This window comes from Nipponia nippon, unplaced genomic scaffold (genome assembly GCF_047370975.1).
Source record: "Nipponia nippon isolate SJK-2023a ecotype South Korea unplaced genomic scaffold, ASM4737097v1 scaffold_15, whole genome shotgun sequence".
NCBI classification, from domain to species: domain Eukaryota; kingdom Metazoa; phylum Chordata; class Aves; order Pelecaniformes; family Threskiornithidae; genus Nipponia; species Nipponia nippon.
This window is the reverse complement of record NW_028262331.1, coordinates 6,045,719-6,066,667: the sequence shown is the minus strand read 5'-3', so window position 1 is coordinate 6,066,667 and position 20,949 is coordinate 6,045,719. Positions and strand designations below refer to the sequence as shown.

The 20,949-nt window shown below is 45.9% G+C and overlaps 1 protein-coding gene across 3 annotated transcripts in view; it reads right to left on the bottom strand.

The window, feature by feature from the left end:
- AP2B1 (adaptor related protein complex 2 subunit beta 1) overlaps positions 1–20,949 on the bottom strand; it is an 80,817-nt gene that overhangs the window by 25,981 nt on the left and 33,887 nt on the right. For 2 of the 3 annotated variants that reach the window (XM_087752126.1, XM_087752128.1), the window contains exons 11-15: positions 20,184–20,349; positions 19,572–19,670; positions 16,329–16,588; positions 11,965–12,157; positions 1,683–1,724 (exon numbers count right to left, since the gene is read on the bottom strand). In XM_087752126.1, coding sequence (XP_087608252.1) covers positions 1,683–1,724; positions 11,965–12,157; positions 16,329–16,588; positions 19,572–19,670; positions 20,184–20,349 — 760 coding nt within the window. The remainder of the gene's footprint in view (positions 1–1,682; positions 1,725–11,964; positions 12,158–16,328; positions 16,589–19,571; positions 19,671–20,183; positions 20,350–20,949) is intronic. The other variant, XM_087752129.1, reaches the window with a different exon arrangement.

The window sequence follows — 20,949 nt, the reverse complement described above, 5'->3', positions numbered from 1 at the left end:
AATTTTTTATAGCTCCAGTTATCTATTCCCACTGTAGAGGAATCTTTCTTCTCCATCTCTGCTTCTCATAAAGACAATATGCTTTGTGGATCTACCCTACATAAACCCAGGGAAAAGAAAAAATGCTTCAAATCTTTCCCCAACTACAACAGTCTTCAGGAATCTGCAAGATTTTGCATATCCAGAGATAGCAAGGGAGTCACAACCATATTGCATATTCCCACCCAAAGCCAGATCTCTGCATTCTCAGCACTGTGGTCCAAAAGGTTCATTACATGAAGCAGAACTAGTTGTCTCTGCCTGCCAGAGGACAACCTTTCTGCAAGAAGGGCAATCCTTCCCTCTCAGGACTTAAATGAGGGCACCAAACGTGGAATATTAACCTTTAGGTACCCAGCTCCAGGTGGGACAGTCGCACTCAAGTGAGACTCTCAAGTTCTCTTCTTTACTGTGAGCAGGAAGAATTACGTGCTTGAGAATAGGATTCACCAGTCAGCAGCCCAGAAACAGGCAGAATGACTAAAGCAGGCAATAGGAAATACTGACGACAGGTCTGGGTCTGAAGTCTCACTGCTGCTTCGTGTTCAGGAACCCACCTGAGATGTGGTGTTTCCATCAACTCTTTGACCAGGGAGGACTGGTGGTTTTACAGAACTGCTTGGTGGGTTTATGTTGGCCAGGAAGGCAGAGACCTGGCTTTGTAGGTATGATCTCTACAGAGTAAGTAGCTCCCACGTCCTGGTGTGTACTGCCTGGGGGTTACAGGTATACTGTACCACCAGCTCTCCTCTGCCCTCATGCCAAAGTTAGAAAGGACTGCAAGATTCACAGGGAAAGAAGGAGAGAGAATGACTGCAGCCATAACAAGGGTTTCTGAAGAGCCCTCACTCCAAACTGAGTATGCTTTCCTCACTGAATTACTGGCTACACAGTCCTGGGAAGAGGGACTGGAGCTTTCTCCAGGAGACTGCTTTTGGCTGTGGGTTGGAGGCACACTCCCTCCTGCCCACCATGTCCCCAAGTCATCTTGCATCCTTTTCCCATGCTTTCCTGGAAGAAGCTGGTATGCATTTGAAGCCAAGGGTGCTTTGGAAGCAGCCTGAAAGTCTCCCATGTCCTGGCAAGCGCTCTAGGCTCTAGGACACTTCACAAAGCACAGGCACAGAGAAGGAGGCCAGTGGCAGGCAGAGTTCAGCACTGACCACACATAGTAGGAAAGCTCAGAGCACTTGATCCTGATGTCCAGGAAAAAATCTTATGTGGCATCTGGGAGGAGAAAAGCACCAAGTTCAGCCCGTGGTGACGCTGGGTTAAAGTTACAACAGAATAGGCTGTGTGAGCAGAGAGGCAAGCATCCTTGGCCTTTCAGCTGCCAAAGCAGTTGCACAAGGACTGGGGTACTGCCAATGTTAATGCTGGTGCTCAAACTAAAAGCTCTGAGAAAGAAGAGCTAAGCAGATAGAGTCAACAGCTCTGGCCCTGGCTGCTCTTAGGAAAGCCCAGGTGACAGCTGGACTCACAGCAACATAGGTGGGACCTGTGTGTTTCAGTTGCAGTTGTCCATTTTCAAACATCTTCTGGGATTTAAGCATCTTCCGGCACATAATGGGTGAGGTTGTATTTAAAAACCCTGAGCTTTGAGCAGCTTTTTAAATGGGGGAAAAAAATGGAATGGCACTTACTGCCGGGCTTCCTCCAATGCCCCCGCCAAGGTCACTGCCAAGCTGAAAGAGAGAAGGAGAGAGAGGAGAGAAAGACCGAGTTCATTTAAGCCAAGTGTCAGATGGCCGGAGTGGAGCTCAGTTGACCGCACTGCTGCGAGCACCTTGCACTCGCTTGCTGCGTACAGGACAGACAGAAATGCAATGACGGGAAAGCACAGGGAACAGAGGGGCTTTTTTGCTGTTGTATGAGCAGAGCTATTCAGAGAACTACCCCACACACCGACTGCAGACAGGAGCGTTTTGCAGGTTAGTAAGAACAAAAACTCATCCCCTCTTGCTCCTGTCATCCGTACCACAAATGCTGCGCAATTCCTCATGTTTCATGCATCAGTGCTCTCCCTTCAACCCACCACGCCGGCTGCCAGCAGTCCTGAGCAGCTCCACAAAACCCAGTGGGGTAACTGTGAAATGGAATAAAAATAAAACTGACAGGAAGCTCACTTCCTGAAAGCTTTAGTTTTCTAGGGAACAGCTACGAACTACAAGAAAACACAATGCATCTTGGCTACGTTCCTCTGACATGCGGCTCTTTTCAATAACCAGGAAGAAAGAGAATAGGATGCGTGCTGGCTATTGCAACAGCTCAGATAGGTGCGCTTTGTCTTCCCTTTGAAGATGCTCCCCTCCCTTAGAGAGGACAAACCCAGCTTCATGATCTAATGGGCCACTCAAATAGTAAAGAGACCTTATGGTGCACTAGGATATTTCGGTAACGATCTCTGCCAAGCTACAGTTTGAAGTGACTGAAATAGCTATGGTATACCACCCGCACAACCTTCCATAAACACTAAATCCTCCCTGGAGCCCTTCTGCCAAACCCTCCTGCAGCCCACCTAGAAGCTGTCCTACCATGAACTCCCTTTACAAAACATCCAGACCACTTTCTCTGTGATAAAGCCCATTTTTTTTTAATCATCCATGCCATTCTACACACTTGAGAGAATTCAGTGATCAGGACAGACTCCAAAGCTGGCTACAAGTGCTGTTTGTGAGTACAACATCACTCCTGTGAATATTTATAAAGCACTCGACAGATGACTGATAGCCAGGAGGAAACAAGCACAGATCCGCAGCGGTTGTTCATTACAGAGACATCTCCAGGCTTATCTGTGTCCTAGGCTTTTTTTCAGAAGACCATGATAATTTTTTGCCTAGTACAGGGGTTTTGTGGGTCACGTTCAGACAAGGATCATGCCCCGACAACATGCATGGAAGATGAAGCAAGTGCAGGGTCGAGGTAGGAGCCAACCCCATGGGAAAAAGGCTGGGCTGGCAAACCAGAACAGCGGAGCTCACCTCGTAGATGGCTTTGCTATTCCATTTGATCAGGGTTTGGGGAGGGTTGTTTGCTTTAAAAGAGCATTTGACAAACTGGGTCAATAGAGGCTCTAGGTATGTTATTCAAATATACGCTGATATGATAAGATATCAAAAAACACACCATACAGCTAAAGCAGAAGCTTCCACGAGTGTACGTGCTTAAAGCCAAAAAGGCTCCAAGCCTTTCCCTCTGCACAAAAGACCTGGAAATTCAACTTTGTTCTGGCCCCTGCTAGCCTGCTCCCTAGGAGTTCTCATGGCAAACGTATTTTACACTGGTCAAGAAATACCATAAAGCATCATAATTCTCTCCCTCAGAGCACAGATAAAAAGGATAAAATGCCTTGAGAACAGCAGCAAAGTTGCAAGAAAGTGATTTACTAGATAATGACTAGCCTCCAAAAAACCTGTAAAATTTGACAAATCCCTGTGCTGTTCTGGATCCCCCTTCTATCCCCTGGCATCTCTCCTTCCCCTGGTCCCCACAGGAGCCACCTGATGCAATATTAGCTACCATAAGTAGATGTTAGAGGAGTACAAATCACACACAATTTGCCTTTTGTTAAGAAGCCTTAAGAGCTTTTTTCCCCTGTGTGAGCCTCAGTTTATCCCTACTTGAAGTCACGGCACAAATTTATAGAAGGTCCCCTCATCTTCTGCAACAGCCACCTCTTCATACAGCAACCCATCCTCTTGCTGCCCACAGCAGTGCAGTGCACAAGTCCAGTTTTCCTTAGCTTACTTAAGAGATAACAAATCAGAATGAACGATTCCAAAGTCAAAAGAAGGATCAGTCACGGACCAAAGGAAGCCAGCCAGAGGATGCAAATCCAATTAATATTGAGCTTATAAAATAGGGCTTATTACACTGTCACGTCTCCCCCACTGAAACAGCCTGGCAGAAGAGAGGTTTGTTCTACAGCCTGCTCTTTAAGCCAAGCCATGTTTTAGATTAATATATCAAATCATTTACAACTTGTTACTGGCTCACTGAGGAGTAATAAATGCAACTATTACACCTCATCCCTATTCATAGTCTTGCACGCAGATGAACTTCACACTTTATACGGACAGGCAGTGAAGTCCAAAGGAAAAGAAAAAAAGGTAAAGAACCCACTTCATTTCCAGATATTATTGCATGCATGGAGGATTTCCAGTACTGTTGTCTGAAGCAGGAGAAAGACTGGTTTATCAAGCAGCAAGCATTTTACAAGGGGTATTATGGAAATGACTGAGTAATTCTGCATAATCAAGCCAGATGTTAACTATTCTACCATTTCCTACTACTCATCATCAGAAGCTGCAGGCTAGGAATCCAGCCTTGAAGAAACTCATACACTGGTATGTGCGTGCACTCACTGTGAAGGAGGGAAGGAATGACATATTGGGGCTCCTCAAGCTATCCACAAGTTTTCCATTTTCCCTAGCTGTCAGGCCTTGGGGGAAAAGTAGAAATTGGATTTATTGCTTGTCTTGAGTCAACACTCCAGCTCTCACCCCCTACAAGGCGGAGAAAAAACCCTCACTGGCTCAGAGAATTTACCATGAGCCTCCTTACATTTCTAGATTGCACCCAACATCTCTGCTTTGTGGTAGGAAAGATCTCTTTCCAACGCCAGGAGGGTCTGACCTGCTCCTCCTGAAGCCCCACTTTACTTATAGGAGGGGTCTGCACACAGCAGCCTGCCACTCTTGGCTCCTATGCTTGGGACCAAGCACTGCAGATGCGTACTACCAAGCCACAGAGCAAGCTCCAAGGAGCTGGCAGCTTCACCAGGTCCCTACAGGCAGAGCTGGCTCTGCCTACATAGTGAAAAGAGAAGTGGCAACATAGGTGCTTCAATAGAAATTAAAGGGGAGAAAAGTTAATAAAGAACTAATACAATCAATTCCACATCAGATCCGGGGTGCGCTACCCATTGTAGCGGCACAGAAGTCCCTTTCTCCATTTTTCTTGCCTATCACCCTCCCATATCACCAATGCTTTCCCCATTCAGAAACTACAGGTCTCATTTACCCCATCCTCCTGCAAGATGCCCGAGATCTAACTTTATTCCAAACTCAAATGATGGGAGAGACCGTAACAGCAACGTGTGTGAATAAGAGGGAAGGAGGAAGACAGAGGGAACAGGAACCAATTACCCACAGAGTGTCCTCTCCCATCTGGAGTGACAGGCAGAGTGCAGAAGGAAAGAAGCAGATATTAGTCAGGCGCGAAGTGCTGCTGAACCAATTCCCCAGGGCTGGCAGCTCTAGTTAACCGTTTCCATTCATCTCATGGGCGGGAAGACACTCCTGGGGGAAGGACAACGTGAACCTGCCTTACATGGCAGCAGGCGACAGCCCCGCGGAGGAGAGGACCATGTTAATACAGCTGCCAGCCCTACCCAGGCTGAACCGCTGGCTATGAAGGTAGGGTGGACGAGGGCTGCCACTTGGTCTCGGGATGGCCAAGGGGAACTTTTGGCTGGGAACTTGTGGCACTGCAAAGCCCTGATCCTGAGCCCTGAGCTGGCAGGCTTGCCTCTTGCTGAAGAGCACAAAGCCTCTGGCCAGGATGAAAAGCTGCCAGCTTCAGGAGATGAGCAGGGGATGAACAGGGAGCCTTGGCCACCAAAAGCACAAAGTTCTTCAAACAGGAATTCTCTTTATTCCCTCCAAACCCATCCTGCCACAACAGCACTCAAGCGGCCACATGGGTTTAAAGAAGAGGCTGGGCTCGACGCTCTATCAACAAAAACAGTACTAGCACCTCTCCCCAAACCACATTGGCGTCTTTACTTTGTATTAGTTGGCTTGGATGGCGTTGCAGATGCTCTGCAGTTGAAGAGCATTTTCGCCCTGTAATTTCAGCTCCGTGTAAGCAGTTATGCTGACTTACGAAGTGCAGCAGTGCCGGAGTTACTGCATTAGGAGGGTTTATTTGCATCTTAACAGCAGCTTGTAATGAAGTGACTCTGTTGAAGTGTTCATGTGATCTGGAGGGGTTACAATCACTTCTGCAACATGACGTGAGGCATTTGGAGCTCCAAAAAATAACAGGGAGGGTGGAGCCAGGGACAGAAGCTGCAACAACCACTGCTCAGCAGCCGCTTTGCCTTGTGTCCGTAGCACAGCCAGGGCTTTCAGAGCAGCCATGCATTTCATGGAGCTGTAATTCAGAGGTTAACAGGGGACAATTGCTGACTCCTCCCTCCCCCGTACCCCAAACGAAGAATTAAGCATCACAGCTCAAGGAGCTAGATGAGAGCATGCACCCAGTAACACAGCAGCAAGGAACACAAGGCATTTACCTAACAAGAATCGGGCAATGGGACTGACTGAAATGCTGAGAGCGCAGTTGCTAGCAGGCCACTTGATCTGGGCTAATGCTTAGATTAGAGACTAGTCTAAGTAATCTAACTTAGATGAGGCATCTTAACTGCAGGACAGATCATGCCTGGTCTGCATCTTCTGACCTCCTGATGGGCTGGAGATCTCTCACTGCAGACTCCGCTGTGGCTCACACAGAAGCATTTTCAGTATTTTGTTTGCTGCCTGTTTTATGTGTCTGTTTTCATGCTGCCAAGCCAGGTTTGCAGAGCAGAAGGGCTGCTGTCCAAACCAAGGACAGCTGTGTCAAAGGTGGTGGAGGACAAGTCATGCTGCCAATACCACAGCCACCAGTTTCAGTAGCACTTACTGCTAATGCTTTACCTTGCTGAATGATTTCCATCAGCAAATGAAACTAAGTACTAACCATTTTCATTTTCTAAAGTGTAAAAAAGCAGCTCTACAAAGCTCTAGCAGTCCTATTACTGTTACAGCAACAGCCTTAAATCAGACTTGAATGAGAGACCCACCAGAAGAGCTCCTCTTCCATATCAGCACTGCTCCAGCAATGGACATATGCCCTTTGTCAGAAATCCTAGCAGATGTCCTTTGTAGCTCATCAAACCAGAACAGCCTACATGAAAGGAGACGCTCAGCTCCTTGTTGGAGGCTGGAGGAGCAGCCTGGGGAAGCATCACATCCACTGCATAAATGGCTGACCTAGCATAGCCATTCTCACACTGTACTTCCAGAAAAAGGTAAATGAAGTAGCCTTTCGGATCAGGCAGGCACTCAGGACTGCTGGAGCAGGCGTTTCTTCCCAGGCTTCTTCCCTACAGATGCCCAGAGCCCAGGACATCCCACAGGAGAAGGTGAGCCAGTGCTTGGGTCCCAGCCCTCCACCACACTTCAGAGCAAGCACGGTGGTGGGACACAGCCCTGAACCATGCAGGACAGATCCCTGGGGTCAGCCCCCTCTGTATCCAACCCAATTACATAGAGGGGCACAGCTCCACCTGGAACAGCCCAAACCAGTCCAGGTATTACAGAAAATTGTGGATATCCAGTGTTTATCAAACAGCTTTACAATTCAGGACATAAATCGGTCTGACCAGCTGCCAGCCTTGAATCAATAATATTCTTGTAGATGAGTGGCTAGAGTATTAAAATCCTTACATAACAGACAATCCAAGCCTGTCCATTCCTACAGATTTACTGCTCTGCCCCCGGGTTTAAAGCCAGCCTCCTTGGCTCCCGGCCACAGTGCCCTGCTCCCGTTAAACGCACGGGCTCGCAGTGAGCTGCACAATGTGCCGGGCAACACGGAGCTCTCATGCCCAATGGATTTTCCGAGCAAATGAACACACAAAAAGGTTTCAAGGCAAAATGACCCGGGCTCGTTACAGCACGGATAGACATCCTACGAAGCGCCGCATCAACAGTAAACCAGGAGTTGGAGGGCTGCCTATAATCTGCATGAAGTTTAGCCACTTAAGAGCCGGCTTTAAGGGGATCAAGCATCAAACTCCGGCTCTCAGCATGCACAACTCTGCACCCAGCAATCTGCTGTCCAAGCAAGTTTTGCTTCTCCCACGTTAGTGACTAGTATCACTACTTTACACTGTGGGCTTCGTCACCATTTTACAGAAAAGAAAGCAAAGCAGAGAAGAATGAGATCTGCCCAGGGTGGCAAACAGAGGCACAACCCGGAGCAGGCTCAGTGCTGGCTCTGTTCTCTAGAGAACAGCTCTCCATAACTCATATAGCGAGTCTGCTCTGGTTATAAGCAAAGCATATCTTGTTCTTGTACTAAAGGCCCTTTTTCTCTTTTTTTTTTTTTAATTGTTAACACATTCTCAGCATCTGTGCATGCACAATATGCATGTTACATTTAATACCAATTACAGGACTCACTATGGAGATAAAATAAGAGTTACTCACTAAAGAAATTAACCTATCAAGCAGCTGGAGTCTCACTGGTCATGGGGATAAATATCTAGCAATGCTGAGGAAAATTCAAATGAAAATGTTAATTTGGTGTTTATCCAGTTTTACACCATGCAGTCTCTATTTAAATGCCTGGAAGAAAAAAAAAAAACAAAACACAGTTTGAGAAATGGAAATGCAGAATGACATTTGCTGTGGAAGTTAATGCTGCCGTTGATCTTTCTGGGTTAGTCCTGTTGGGACTTTCACTACAAGAGCATTCCTCTGAAGACAGACGCCCTCCAAAGAAAAGGAGGCATTATCAAATACACAAGAGCTGCAACAAGTATCCGCGGGGATCAATGCGTGACATGGAGTGAATGTGACAAACTGGCTGAGATCCTGCCAGCAGCCTCTTCCAGACCTTCAGCTGCCTTTGAGACACTCACAGCACTGACGCAATCTCACCATCACAGCAACAGACCATGATTTCATGCATCAACTCAAGCACATCCCAAACCATTTTCTTCCACTGTAACAGAGAGGCTTATTTAGGCTTTTTTACATATCAAAGAGTTGCTTGGAAAATGGAAGTGGGGTTTGGAGTTGCTGTACTCTGGCAGTAGAGCAACTTAGGTCCCCGCTCAGGCTGAGAGACAATGCCAGACAATGCAGAGAATATGCTGCATTCAAGTATCTCATGTTCCCCTGCCTCCTCTCAGGTCACCTGAGATCCAAAAGGGATCTGCTAGTGATGAACAGAAAACAGGGATCAACAGCAGAGGTGGTACAAACTCCATCACTGGGAGCCTTAAAAAAAAAATTATACTAGACAAATTCCTGTTGGGAAAATGCATATTCAAGCCTTGCTTAGACCAGACCCCAACCATGCTTGGTTCCAGTACTCTTACTTAGACTCTTAAGACAACAGGAGGGATGGAAAAAGAAAGCCCAAATCAGCACACAGAGGAATACAGCTACCTCAGCGTTCACACCCAAACAGGGTTGTTTTCTGGTAGCACAAGGGCCCAAAGTGAAGTAAACTCTGTCTGGTTTGAGGAGGGGAGAGGGACTGCTCACACCACTCCTTGCTTTGTGCAAGAGTATGGGAGCCTCGGTCTTCCCAACAAAGCAGGGGAAGAAACGCATTAAAAAAGACTTTAGGGTTAATGGAGAGGGAAACTTCAAAGCGGAACAAATCAGGCAGCAATATAACATAAAGAAAATGCGTGTATAAGGTATCTGGAGGAGAAAGAGGAAGAGATTGCTACACCTACTGATACACTGATAGGCAGAACACTGGTAAGGACAGAGGAAGAAGATTTTATTTCAGTCTCCAACCCCACTGACTGCACGAGCAGCCTCAGTGACCACCATCCCTGGTTCCTAGCCGGTTTTGATCCCTGGTAAAGGGTGACGAGCTCAGCCCTTCTTCAAGGGGGGGCACCTTGGGACGCATCTCACCCCCTCACCACATACAGAAGTCAGGCATGTGCCTACCTGCAGTTCGAGACTGTTTTTAGCACTGCACGAATGTGGCTTAATATTAGCCTAAGATCCAAATGCCAATCCCCTTGGCTAGCCATGCAGCCAAGAGACACTGCCTAGCAATTTAGCCAATACCAGGGTTAGGGTTAACTCAGCTTGATACTTGTTAAACACATGCCACAACAATAAACAAAGACACAGATCATTCACTCACACACTAATTAGGCTTATTAGGGAAGGAAAAGCCAGAGAAATACAGAGATTTACCAGGAAAAGATTCACTTATACATGCGAGGGATCAGGAGAAGACAGGACATTTGATGCAACAGCACTTGAATAGAAAGCATTCCGGGGTGGGGTGGGGGAAATCACTGCCATTCAGTTATTTTTATTTTAGTGCTCACCCCATCCAGTAATTCAGCTCAGACAGTGCTGGCCCACACAGCCCGAGGCACAGCTACTCCCCATCCAGATATGATCACTTTGTTAGATCACACTCCACAGCCCCGTGGATTTACTTAAGGCTTGAGAAAAATATTAAGTAAAAGCCTATACCATATCAACTAATAGCTCTACTGCCAAAGCAGTCACTAAATTAAGCCCATTAATGCCAACTGCGAGACAAGTCTTTTCCCAAAACCAAGTTTTAGCCCTCCTGCTGTGCCCATTTATTTGTCTCTGACACTAATGAGAAACAAAGGGTTACTATAAGTGGCCTGGAAGACAGTGTAGACAGAGGAATTTAACTCCTAACCATCTTGAGCTGCCACAGATAGCACCATTTTCTGCAATGCCTTAACACATTTAAAAACCCCAGTTTCTTAGTGGCATATCTTGCAATGCAGGGCAAAGGCTGCAAAGGTCACTGCTCTGGGCTCTCTGTCTGCTTTCTTGGCAACTCCAGCTTTAGCCATTTCCCTAATCCCCTATCTCCCCAGTGTAAAAGCAGTCTCCCTGCTAAAGAAGCAAACTGTTGTTTAGATGGCACAAGAGGCTGAAGCACATCTGACCTCTGTGAACGGCAATGCCATTAAGGGTTAGATTGTTTCCAGTTCATTAGCTCATGAAGCACTGGAGCTGGAAATGTGTTTAATGTCTGCTTTAGTAAGATTATGGCAGCTTAAAAAAAAATAATCTTTGACAAATAAGGATTTGTTGCATTGGGGTTCATCCAGCTGCCTCCTACCTCTATTATTCAGAGCTTGACTCAGAACTGAAAGCACACCTAAACCAGGCACACAGATAACCCAGCCCAGCTCACTACAAGCCAAACCTCAAAACAAAGCAAGACAAATCTACTGTAGGTCTGAAAAACACCCCACTATGTTCACTGGGGTAGTCTTACTCAGGTTACATGGTGCAAATATACCTAGGCTGCTTCTTACCCCCCTGTAGGCAAGTCACCAGGGTCTCAGGGATCTGCGTGCTGTGCTCCAGCCCCTGGGAGCAACTCCCAGGCCGATAATTACATTCACTGCTTCTCAATGCCTGGCTGCCGCCAGCATAAGACCGCAGCATTGAGCTCCTCTCCACTGCTGCGGTCTCCTTGCTAAGTGATTCTCTCATTGCAGCTCATGCCCAGCTCACACCCCAGAGCAGAAGCAACGTGTGATTATTCATACTCTGGAGCCTGACCCTGTTAGTACTAGAATACCTCCTCGTGAGCAGCTGCGGCATGGGGAGGACTACGCAGAGTGCTTCCCTCTTGACCTAACTGCAATTAAAATGTCACCGATATTAAACCATGACATACTCTGGAGAATATACAAATGGGATGACACAGGGCTATGGCCTGCAGCCCTGAGAAGGATTTGCACTGAAATTCAGTAGGGTTGGGAACCAGGTGGAACAAATGCCTTCCTGAAAGGGAGCCTGAATCAATTACAAAGCAGTGGGACACTTTACATCCTTAAAACAACTTTTTGGGTTTTTTTCTACAGACAGAAAAAGCACAGAACAAATATATCCGCTGACCGTGGGGATTCTACAGCATGCAGCAACATTTGTTTTATAGCAGGAAAAACCTGCTGAAAGTTGGTACAATACCACTGGTTAAATCTTCTTGGAGTTTTAGGACTCAGCACTGGGAGCTCAGTGATCCAAGCATTACAAGCACAAATGATCAAGGCTTTGCAGAGTTAAGCACAGCTCCAATTATTTCGTATCAGCTGAAGCTAAAGAGGATGCTGCTTACCAAGCTGTCCAGTCCTCCTCCCAGGAGGTCCACAGCACCCATCTGCATGGAGGACACTTGGGGAACATTCACTGGGGGTCCCAGGTCCAGGTTGAGAAGGTCACCCAGAAGGTCGCCCTGCGATGGAATGACCTGCGGCTGCTCCAGGTTTGTAGTGGCTGTTGTGCCCACGGGGCTATCGCCTGCATCAGTGCTATGGGTGGGAGGAACAAGAAGCAGAAGACAGAAACATCAGTCACCTTCGGTCTCCAGCTTCAGATTCTCCGCATGGGGAAACACAGCAAGAAGTAGCTCACGAGCACTAGTCAGTTAAAAGCTCATCCTAGCAGCTGGTCTGACCACTGCCACGTAGAAGGCAGTGTGCTATGGCAAGTGGTTCTTCAACACATGCTTTGAGCACGAAGACTTTCCATGCATCCTGCATGGTTTTCAGTTCAGAAAAGGGAATCTTCAATCTGCCCACCTTGAGAACTGCAGACCCCTCCAAAACCATAAGCCATGAGTACTACATGGACTACAGTGCTGAAAATAATTATTTCCCAGCTCAGAAGAAACCAAGAGAGATGATTTTCAGCCCACTGGGCCTGGAGAACTACATGTTCTACATGAACTACATGGGGGAAAAAAAAAATAAAAAATCCACATTTCCTCAGAGACCTAACACTGATAAAACCCTTGAGCCCTCACTCTAACCAGTGCGAACTCACCCATGCCCCACAGACCAGGATTAACCACCTCCTACTGACCAGAGCCAAGCTCCACAACTCTTTTCTAACTAAAAACCTCAATCTAAAATTGATTCCTCCCTTCTATCAATAATTTCCTTTTCTCTGAGTTAGCAGGCATGCTAATTACTAGTCTAGAAATGCTCATTATACAGCTTCCAAAATTTCTCATCATATGCAGTCTGGCTACTTTTTATATTCACTTGCCACTGAATTTTACAACAAGGAGAGGGGAAAAAAAAAAAAAAAAGACTGACTGTAGCTCCTGGAGATCTCATTACAATGTATTTATTCTTTAAATCCAGAGATGCTAATATTTTAGATAACTTAAAATCTATTTTGTGTCCTGTTGCCAGCAGTAACTGACAAAATTATTTCTAGCTCATATTACTGCAGATGCAGCCAACAGGTAAATTGCACACAAATGCCATGGGAATTAGCATCCTGACAAGGTGTTTAACAGTGGGGCTCTTTTGTAAGGATTGCAGCTCCTGATTTGGGGTAGCCACAATTCTCATCCTTATCCTTATTCAGTTACTGAGGGGAAAAGCTTTAGCAACAGAGTATAAGCTGCTCCCAGCTTCAGTGCCAAGAGGAAAAGATGTAGCATAAGGACTGCAGAATGAATTAGTTACCAGGCAGCGACAGAAAGGGTTGAAAGCTTCTTTGCATTAAAAGCTTTAGACCCCTAATAGTACTAATATTAGTTGTCCTTTCTGCTTCTGCCTTCAGCAGGGAGACTTCTGAGTATGCCGAACAGCTAACTAAAACATTTTTGAAGAGCAAGTGGTTACCGTGATCCACTCCCACCCCCACCTGAGAACTGGGAAGAACAGCGTGTATGAGCAGAGGCACATTACAAGCCGGTAGTGCACACACTTGGTTCGTTCCCAGTATATAATCCCTGTAACACTACACCTCTTCAGCACTTACTCATCCTTCTTCTGATGGAGATAAAGCAATCCTTCAAGGTCTTGTGTAACTGCAGTTACACCACAGCCCAACCAGGAATTAGGAAAGGACAAAGCTAAGTCAGTTTGTATTAAAAAACAAAACACCAAGCCTTCCAATTCCTGTACAGAATCTCTCTTTAAAGAGATTTGTATAAACAACTTACATTTTCTTTGAAAGAAAAAACATGAATATAGAATATGTGGGTAAAAAGGGCAAAAAGACGTGATGAGAGCTTTCTGCCTTATAATCTTGGGCAGTGGCAAGCAGCTGGGTTTGCCCATGTGAGTTGGAGATTTGGCCCTCCTAAGAGTTCAGCCTCCAGCGGTTCCCAGATGTTGGGTGTCACAAGGGATGCACAGTCTGAACCAGAATCAAAAATTTCCTGCAGCCACCTGTGTGGGAATGGGGACTCCTGCCAGAGTCTAACCAGACTCCTCCTCTCCCAGGAGCCCTGTAAACATCTCCCCAAATTTCCCAGCTGCATTATAGCTGAGCAGGGGTGGTGGGAGCCACCACATGAGGAAACACTGCCAAGCAATCAGGAGATTTCTCCCCTCCCCTTTAGGATTCATCTGCAACTCTATGACACTTGGACTCATTGAAGAGGCAGGAACATTTTACCATCTGTGAGCTGTTCAATGGGTCTTTCCATCAGCTGACAGCTGAAAGGAACCTGTCCTACACTGCTTTGAATGAAAATGAAATGAATCAAAATGCAGTGTAGCGTCTTCTGCCAACCATTACTAACTCCTCCTAGGTTTATACCCAGGAAAGCACCACTCATCTAGCTACTTCTGCCCATCTACTCAAGGCAATGTTAATCTTGACTCTCTTAAGCCACATTCATTGTGGACATCTCCATGCTTCCACCTCTATCTCATTGCGCAATCTGAAGGAAAACCTTAGTCTCTAGCAAATGGGTCAGCCACCAGAATGGTCGCTACCGGAGTGCAGAAGTAACGAAGATAACTCCAGCTAGCTAGGTGAAGGTTATCTTTCACTGGACACCCTTAACTCGCCTTAAACTGACAGATTTTCATGTATCTTTTCATGCACATTTAGCACTAGAAAGAGGCAAACCAATTTCTTAGTAATCAGTAAAATCATACTGGATGCACAAATTCAGGCTCCCCACAACCACACTCCTGCAGAGCTACTCACTGTAATTCTCACGGCTGAAAGTGGCAATTTGGTATGCTGTGAGATGGCACAAGGAGGCCTCGGCATCAGTTTGTGAGATTTTACTGTCCTTTTGCTAACAGTAAAGCAGAAAACCACAATAATAGGGCCTCTTTATGTGGTGAGCTCACGTCGGAGAAGCCTGGTATGCCATTAAGTAACAGCACTCATTTTTTTTAATTTACCAAATGGGTTAGAGCACTGCGTCAGTATGCAGCATGCTCTGCTGAGCACCCTTCAGACCTTCCCCCCAGCTCTGGCTTCCTCAGCTTGCCACTGCTGATTGAGGCCTGAAGGTTTTATGTTGAAGTAACGGGTAATTTAGTAGTAAGCACCACCAGGGCAATGTACAATACTGCTATTGTCAGAAAAGATTTGAGGTCAGCAGACGGTCTGATCATGAGCCAAGAGAGTCAAGCCACGTACACAGTATACACAAGAAGCTAGTGAAAAGAGCACTCCTTGCAAAAGCTGAATTCCTCAAGCTGACTAAAACCCCCTAAAACATTACTTTCTGTGGTGACCTGAAACAACAGTGTAGAGGAAGACTGGTAACACTGGAGACCAAAGCTACCCCCACCCCAGCTCATTTTGCTATTTGAGGCAAATCTTTGACTAGGAGAGGTAGCTGTGGAGAGTGGCCACTGCTTTTCTTGATTGACTAGTAGACTTGTGATTGCTGGTCCTGGGTCAACGCAGCCAGACTTAATTTCATAGGCAGCGAGAAAACAACTCGGCTTCCCAAAGCTAGTCATTACAGAAATAGCTTTAGTTGCTAAGAATAGCAGAAGTGGTGTCAGAAAATAGAAAAGGAGCAGCATCGCACACTGATTTATCAGCGCAACAGCAAAAAAATAGCACTCCAAATGTCACTTTGGGAATATTATTAAGAGGTAAGCCTGGATACTCTGCCTCCTACTGTAAAGTACACTTATATTTGTAATTAATACCATTAGTGCAAATAGCACTGCTTACCTGAATGAGGAACCACGGGAACAGGCTCAACGCAACACCGCCGCAGCCCAGGACTACTGTACTGCCTGCTCTTGCAGATCTAACCCACTTCTAGGACTGTGATCACGGGGAAGCATTAAAGCTCCAGACAATAAGCCAAAACATTTTCCCCCCACCCCGCAAAGGTTAGACAAAACTGTATCAGTCTAGACATCTTTTAAGCCCAATCAGTTTTCAGTGATGGGGCTTAGATGGCTTTTACACTCCCCTTGCTTTATAGGCACCAAGTGAGAAAGGTAGTTTTACCAGTCCTTCCCCATTTCATATTCCAACAGCAAAGGATCCCTGTACTTGCCAGTTCCAGGAAACTGGTATTACCCTACACAAATGAGGCTTGTAAAGCTGTGCTGTTGCTGAAGCAAAAGCTGAAGCCCCTACACAATTGATAAAAAAACCACTATAGTGTTATAAAAAATCCTTGCATCTTTTGGACTGTTTGCTAGAAAGAAACAACCAATTCTGTCCTCTATCACCACAGCTGCCTCAGCTTACCTTCCATGGTGAATTGGCAAGTGTTTGCGGTGGATCCCATGGCTCCCCTCCACAAAAGCGTTGGGTGGTTTGTGGTACACAGAAGCCAGAGACCCAATATGGCAGATCAATTCATCTAGTAGAGTCGGTTCAATCAGATCGGTCTCTTCAGAAATAAGTGGCTTTTCTGAGAGGACCACTTCTTTGGCAGTCACTGGATCCGTGGAAAGAAGGCGCCAGTAGATGTAACCACGATCCCGCAGGTCTGGGTTGTCAGAATCCTGAGACAAAGCAGTACATCAGTCACAGGTTTGAAGGGGACTAACACTTGTAATCACTTAATTTTTCTAGCAGTGATTCTTCTGGATTAAAAATCCCCAACCATCCTGTAGCGACACAGTCACCTATTTCAGAATGATGTTACAAACTGCTTGTTGTGATGAACATCCCAAAATTAAAACTGAGAACCAACGTATTAATGCCTAGCTTCCTGCTCAGCTGGTCAGGAAGCAAAAAGCCCGGGATTTACATCCCAAAATTGCTCCAACCCACAGAGCTATCAACTGGTTTCCAAACTCTCCTGCCACTTAACATAACAGTAAGTATTAGGAGAACTCCAAGGGCGTGCAGACAGGAGAAAAGAACGTGAGTCGAAACGACTCTGTCACATACTAATAGCAGACATGCAATACTGCACATTGTAACAGAATGATCCAAGATTCCTGGAAATATGAGACTTACCCAAGGGCACTGCTGGACAAAAAGACCCTTCAGAGCTACAGGATGGATCTTAAGCCGTATTCTTCATACCAAGAGAGATCTTATTTATCCTGCCTTTTAGTTATCTAATGAAGTATGGAAAGATGCTAATGATACACAGTTAGGATACTTCATCAGTTCTCCAGCTGTCAATAATACCCTTGTTTTACTGCAGATACTTCTGCCTCTGCATGAAGCGCTAATTATTTCTCTCCTTTCGAACAGCTCTGCCCATCTGTGAGCGGTGATAGTTTGCAGCTAATGTTCTAGGGAAAGGGAGGTGGTGTGGTTTTATGTCGTAGTGCAACATGTTTGAACTGTTCATGGAAACAAGAACTGGGATTTTTAATCCCCACATCAGCAGAACAACAGGGTAAATGTTTCTGAGGTTTTTTTCCCCTGTAAAAATCTGGCAACATATTGTACACCTCATTAGCCTTCCTCCTTGGCACTTCTTTTCCTCTTCTGTGGTCTCATTCATGCTGCTGCTGACCTGCTGCAACCTGCCTCTCTGCCCTCTGTCTCAAGACATTCTCAGGCACACAGCAAAACCTCTATTTGTAATGAGACTGAGCATGCTAAGCTCATTTTGCTTGTAAGGACCTAGATACAATGTCTGGGTCAACTGACATTTCTCTGCAGTGCTGTTTTTCAGTTTGATGGTGGCGTCGTGGACTCTTTACACCCTACACCCTTAACAATTCCTACAAGAATCTCCGCATCCTGCCTGCAGTGGGCAGTTCAAGATCGGGCAGGGCTTCTGCAAGGCCAGACAAGAAAGACCACATGCTCCTATCTACTTGCAGGCCCATACAGATTCAAGACTGACTGTTTCTTCTCACAGCCAAATAAACAGACTTGAAACTTTAGTAAATCTACTGTAACAAGAGGCTCAGATCTTCCCTTGCCACATTTCTCCCAGTTCTCCACTCTCCGGGGTCTGCATACACCCCTGTGGTGCATACTGAACAACCCATGCTTAGTTACCCACCATGCCAGACAGACAACAGCAATGGAGACAAAGAGGCTCTGTGCCATCCATTAGGTTATGTGCTTGCCAGGGACCTTGATCGCTGCTACACATCTGTGTCCCTCCCATCCCCAGCTGCTTCACTGCTATTTTTACCAGTGTTGGCTGAATTAAGCTGGCTCCTGCTACACTCACACCTGCAGTTTGCTGTGCAGACATACCCTAAGAGACACTCAAAGTGCAACAACAATACCTAAGCTGGGGAAAGAAACGCACGTGTAATTACTCTCCCACTCAAGTGAAAAAGTATCTCTACCTAGAAATCAGACCTTGAAGTATAAGGCTTTTTAGTGTTTTACAGCCAGTTATCCTACATTGACTTATTATTCATATAAAATACAAGAAGCCAGACTGAATCAACATTTGTGACAAACAGAAAAAACAGACGCCTATTATATTCCTAGGGTGCCATTAAGCATTTTGTGACTCAGCATAGTGGGTTTTAACACTTAGTACCTTTCTTCTGTTGACTTAGACAAATGATATAGCAAGCCCTTGGCCCACCTCTCTCTAAAGAGGAGCTGAGAGCCTGCCTAATAGCAGGTTTTGAAGCAAGAAAAGCGGGCCACAGACTTCTTGCCACTGACCAGTGCAACACCCCAAAGGGATGAATAAAAGTTTTAAGTACTAATAAGTCCACAACCATGACTTCTTGCAGCAAAGAGGACCAAAAAGACCAGCTGATGATTGACTTCAGGTTTTCTGCTCAGGAACAAATCGCAGGCCATTCAGAACAGCTGGGAGACTAGCTTCATCACTTGACACAGCAGGTCTGGAGAGGAGCTGCTCTTTTTGGACTACGCCATCACACATTTACCCCAGTCATTATAGCCAGGGAGTGTAGGAGGATCAGCTAAGGTTTTACCCACTCCTGCCACCAGGACATCTCCACTTATGTCCTCCAGAACTAGAGCACTTCTGTCTGCCAGCTCAAGCCCAGCCCTGCCTGCAGTGATCTGAGCTCATAACTCAGCACCTTACGCACAATGAATCCGGGATCTTAACCCACTGTTACAGCCTCCAGCAAAGCTGCCACATTGGTTGACAGCATCCAAGTACAAAGGAAAAAACCCAAACCTTGGATCTTTCTTTGTCATAGCACTGCTTAAGCTTTGCTGTTCACAGACCAAAGTCTTTGCCAGGCCCTTTCCCTCTGTCATAGCTCCAGATGTTTTAACTGCAAGCCACCTTCAAGGAGAAAGCATTTTGGTTTCTTCGTAATTCTACCCTGCCCCTAACTTCTCACGTGGTGAGGGAATGGGGAAGGAATTAGGATGAAGTGAGAGCTAAGAAGGAGAGAGCAGATGGCATGGTAACAGGCACAGAGCAGCTCTTAAATGGAGTCTCTTTGGGAGAGAGTGGAACATGCTTGAATCCTCTACTGCAAAGCTGATCAGCCTGGCAGATGGGAGACACCACACGGCAGGCCAACACAGTGTTTGGAGGGCTCTGGTTCACTGGATATCTTGGCTTACCTGTGTGGCCAGGCTGAGGACCTGCTGAACCAGCTCCTGTGTCTCGGAAGGCTTTTTTAAGAACAGCTTCACTATAGCAGTCAGTAGGGTGAGCTGCACCTAAGAGAAAGGGACACAGTAGAGATTAGAAAACTCATCCATGCTTTAGCAATGTCTCCAAAGTCTCAATGTCGTTTACTGATATGAAACTCAAGTCCAACACTTTGTAACAGCATTACACTATTCTTCGCCAGTGAAATACAATGAGACTCTGACTCTTGCCTGTTGCAAAACACTTTCACAGACAAGTCCCTGAACAGCACACTGAGATTTATGTCATACTTTTATGCATCTCATCACTATTCTTCTGTATGTTCTGGTCCCTAGTAGGGCTATTCCCCAAGAAGTATGCAATATCTAGAAATCCCTCCTGTTCTGTCTTATCCTTCCAAGAAGAGATGTTTGGGAGATACAGACAACAGAGCAAGTCTACAGACTCCCAAGAGTTTTATTTTAGCCAAACATTGAAGTTTTCATTGGGAGTTATTTTCTGACCACTGCAATAATATTTACTGTCTGTCCCATAATACACTGCGCAAAACACTACAGGTAAGATGCACAACACAATTTTACCTGAGTACTTTCATCATGGAAGCCCTCCAAAAAACTCTCCAACAGCTCATCTGCATTGTCAATTCTTTCTGCATATTCGCCCACTATCCAGATCATGGCAGCTCTGGCATCTGGTTCATCCAGGGAATCTAGGTTCTCGCACAGAGTGGCAATGATGCTTTCATACCTGATGTGTGAGAGTACAGGTGGGTTACTGGGGTGAATTCAGCTTGTGTTACTCCCTCTCTGCCCACATCATTCTGCAGAGAATCCTGCACTGAATTACAATATCTTGTATTTCCATGCAACAAGCAGCATTTTCAATCAACTACAGAAGATATTCCTAGGCTTTTTCTTTTTCCAAGCTGAGCACTAAGATCTCACAGGGTCCTCAAGAGCTTTGCAGTTTCGTTAATCAGCAAGACCACCCAGATGTAGAATTCAAGACAAAGCTGCCTCCCTCTCTGTTTTGCTAAAGGGAACATTTGATCCAACAGTTCAAACCACAAGTCTGTATCAGATCCTGCAGCCTCACTGGTGTTTTCAGACTGGTAACTCTAAACGTAGATATTACAGCTCCCCGAAGGCTTTGCTGTAAAACAGACAATACCCCACACTAATTATTTAGCTTCCCCTATTCCCATTAGGGGGTATCCCTGTCATAAGCAGGCAATCTATCTTGCAACTGACAGCAGAAATTACCAGAGAGGCCTGCAGGTGTCCCATATTACTTTTTAGGTGATGATGAAGTCTCTGCTGAATGACATTGCTGCTGTACAGTAGCTGA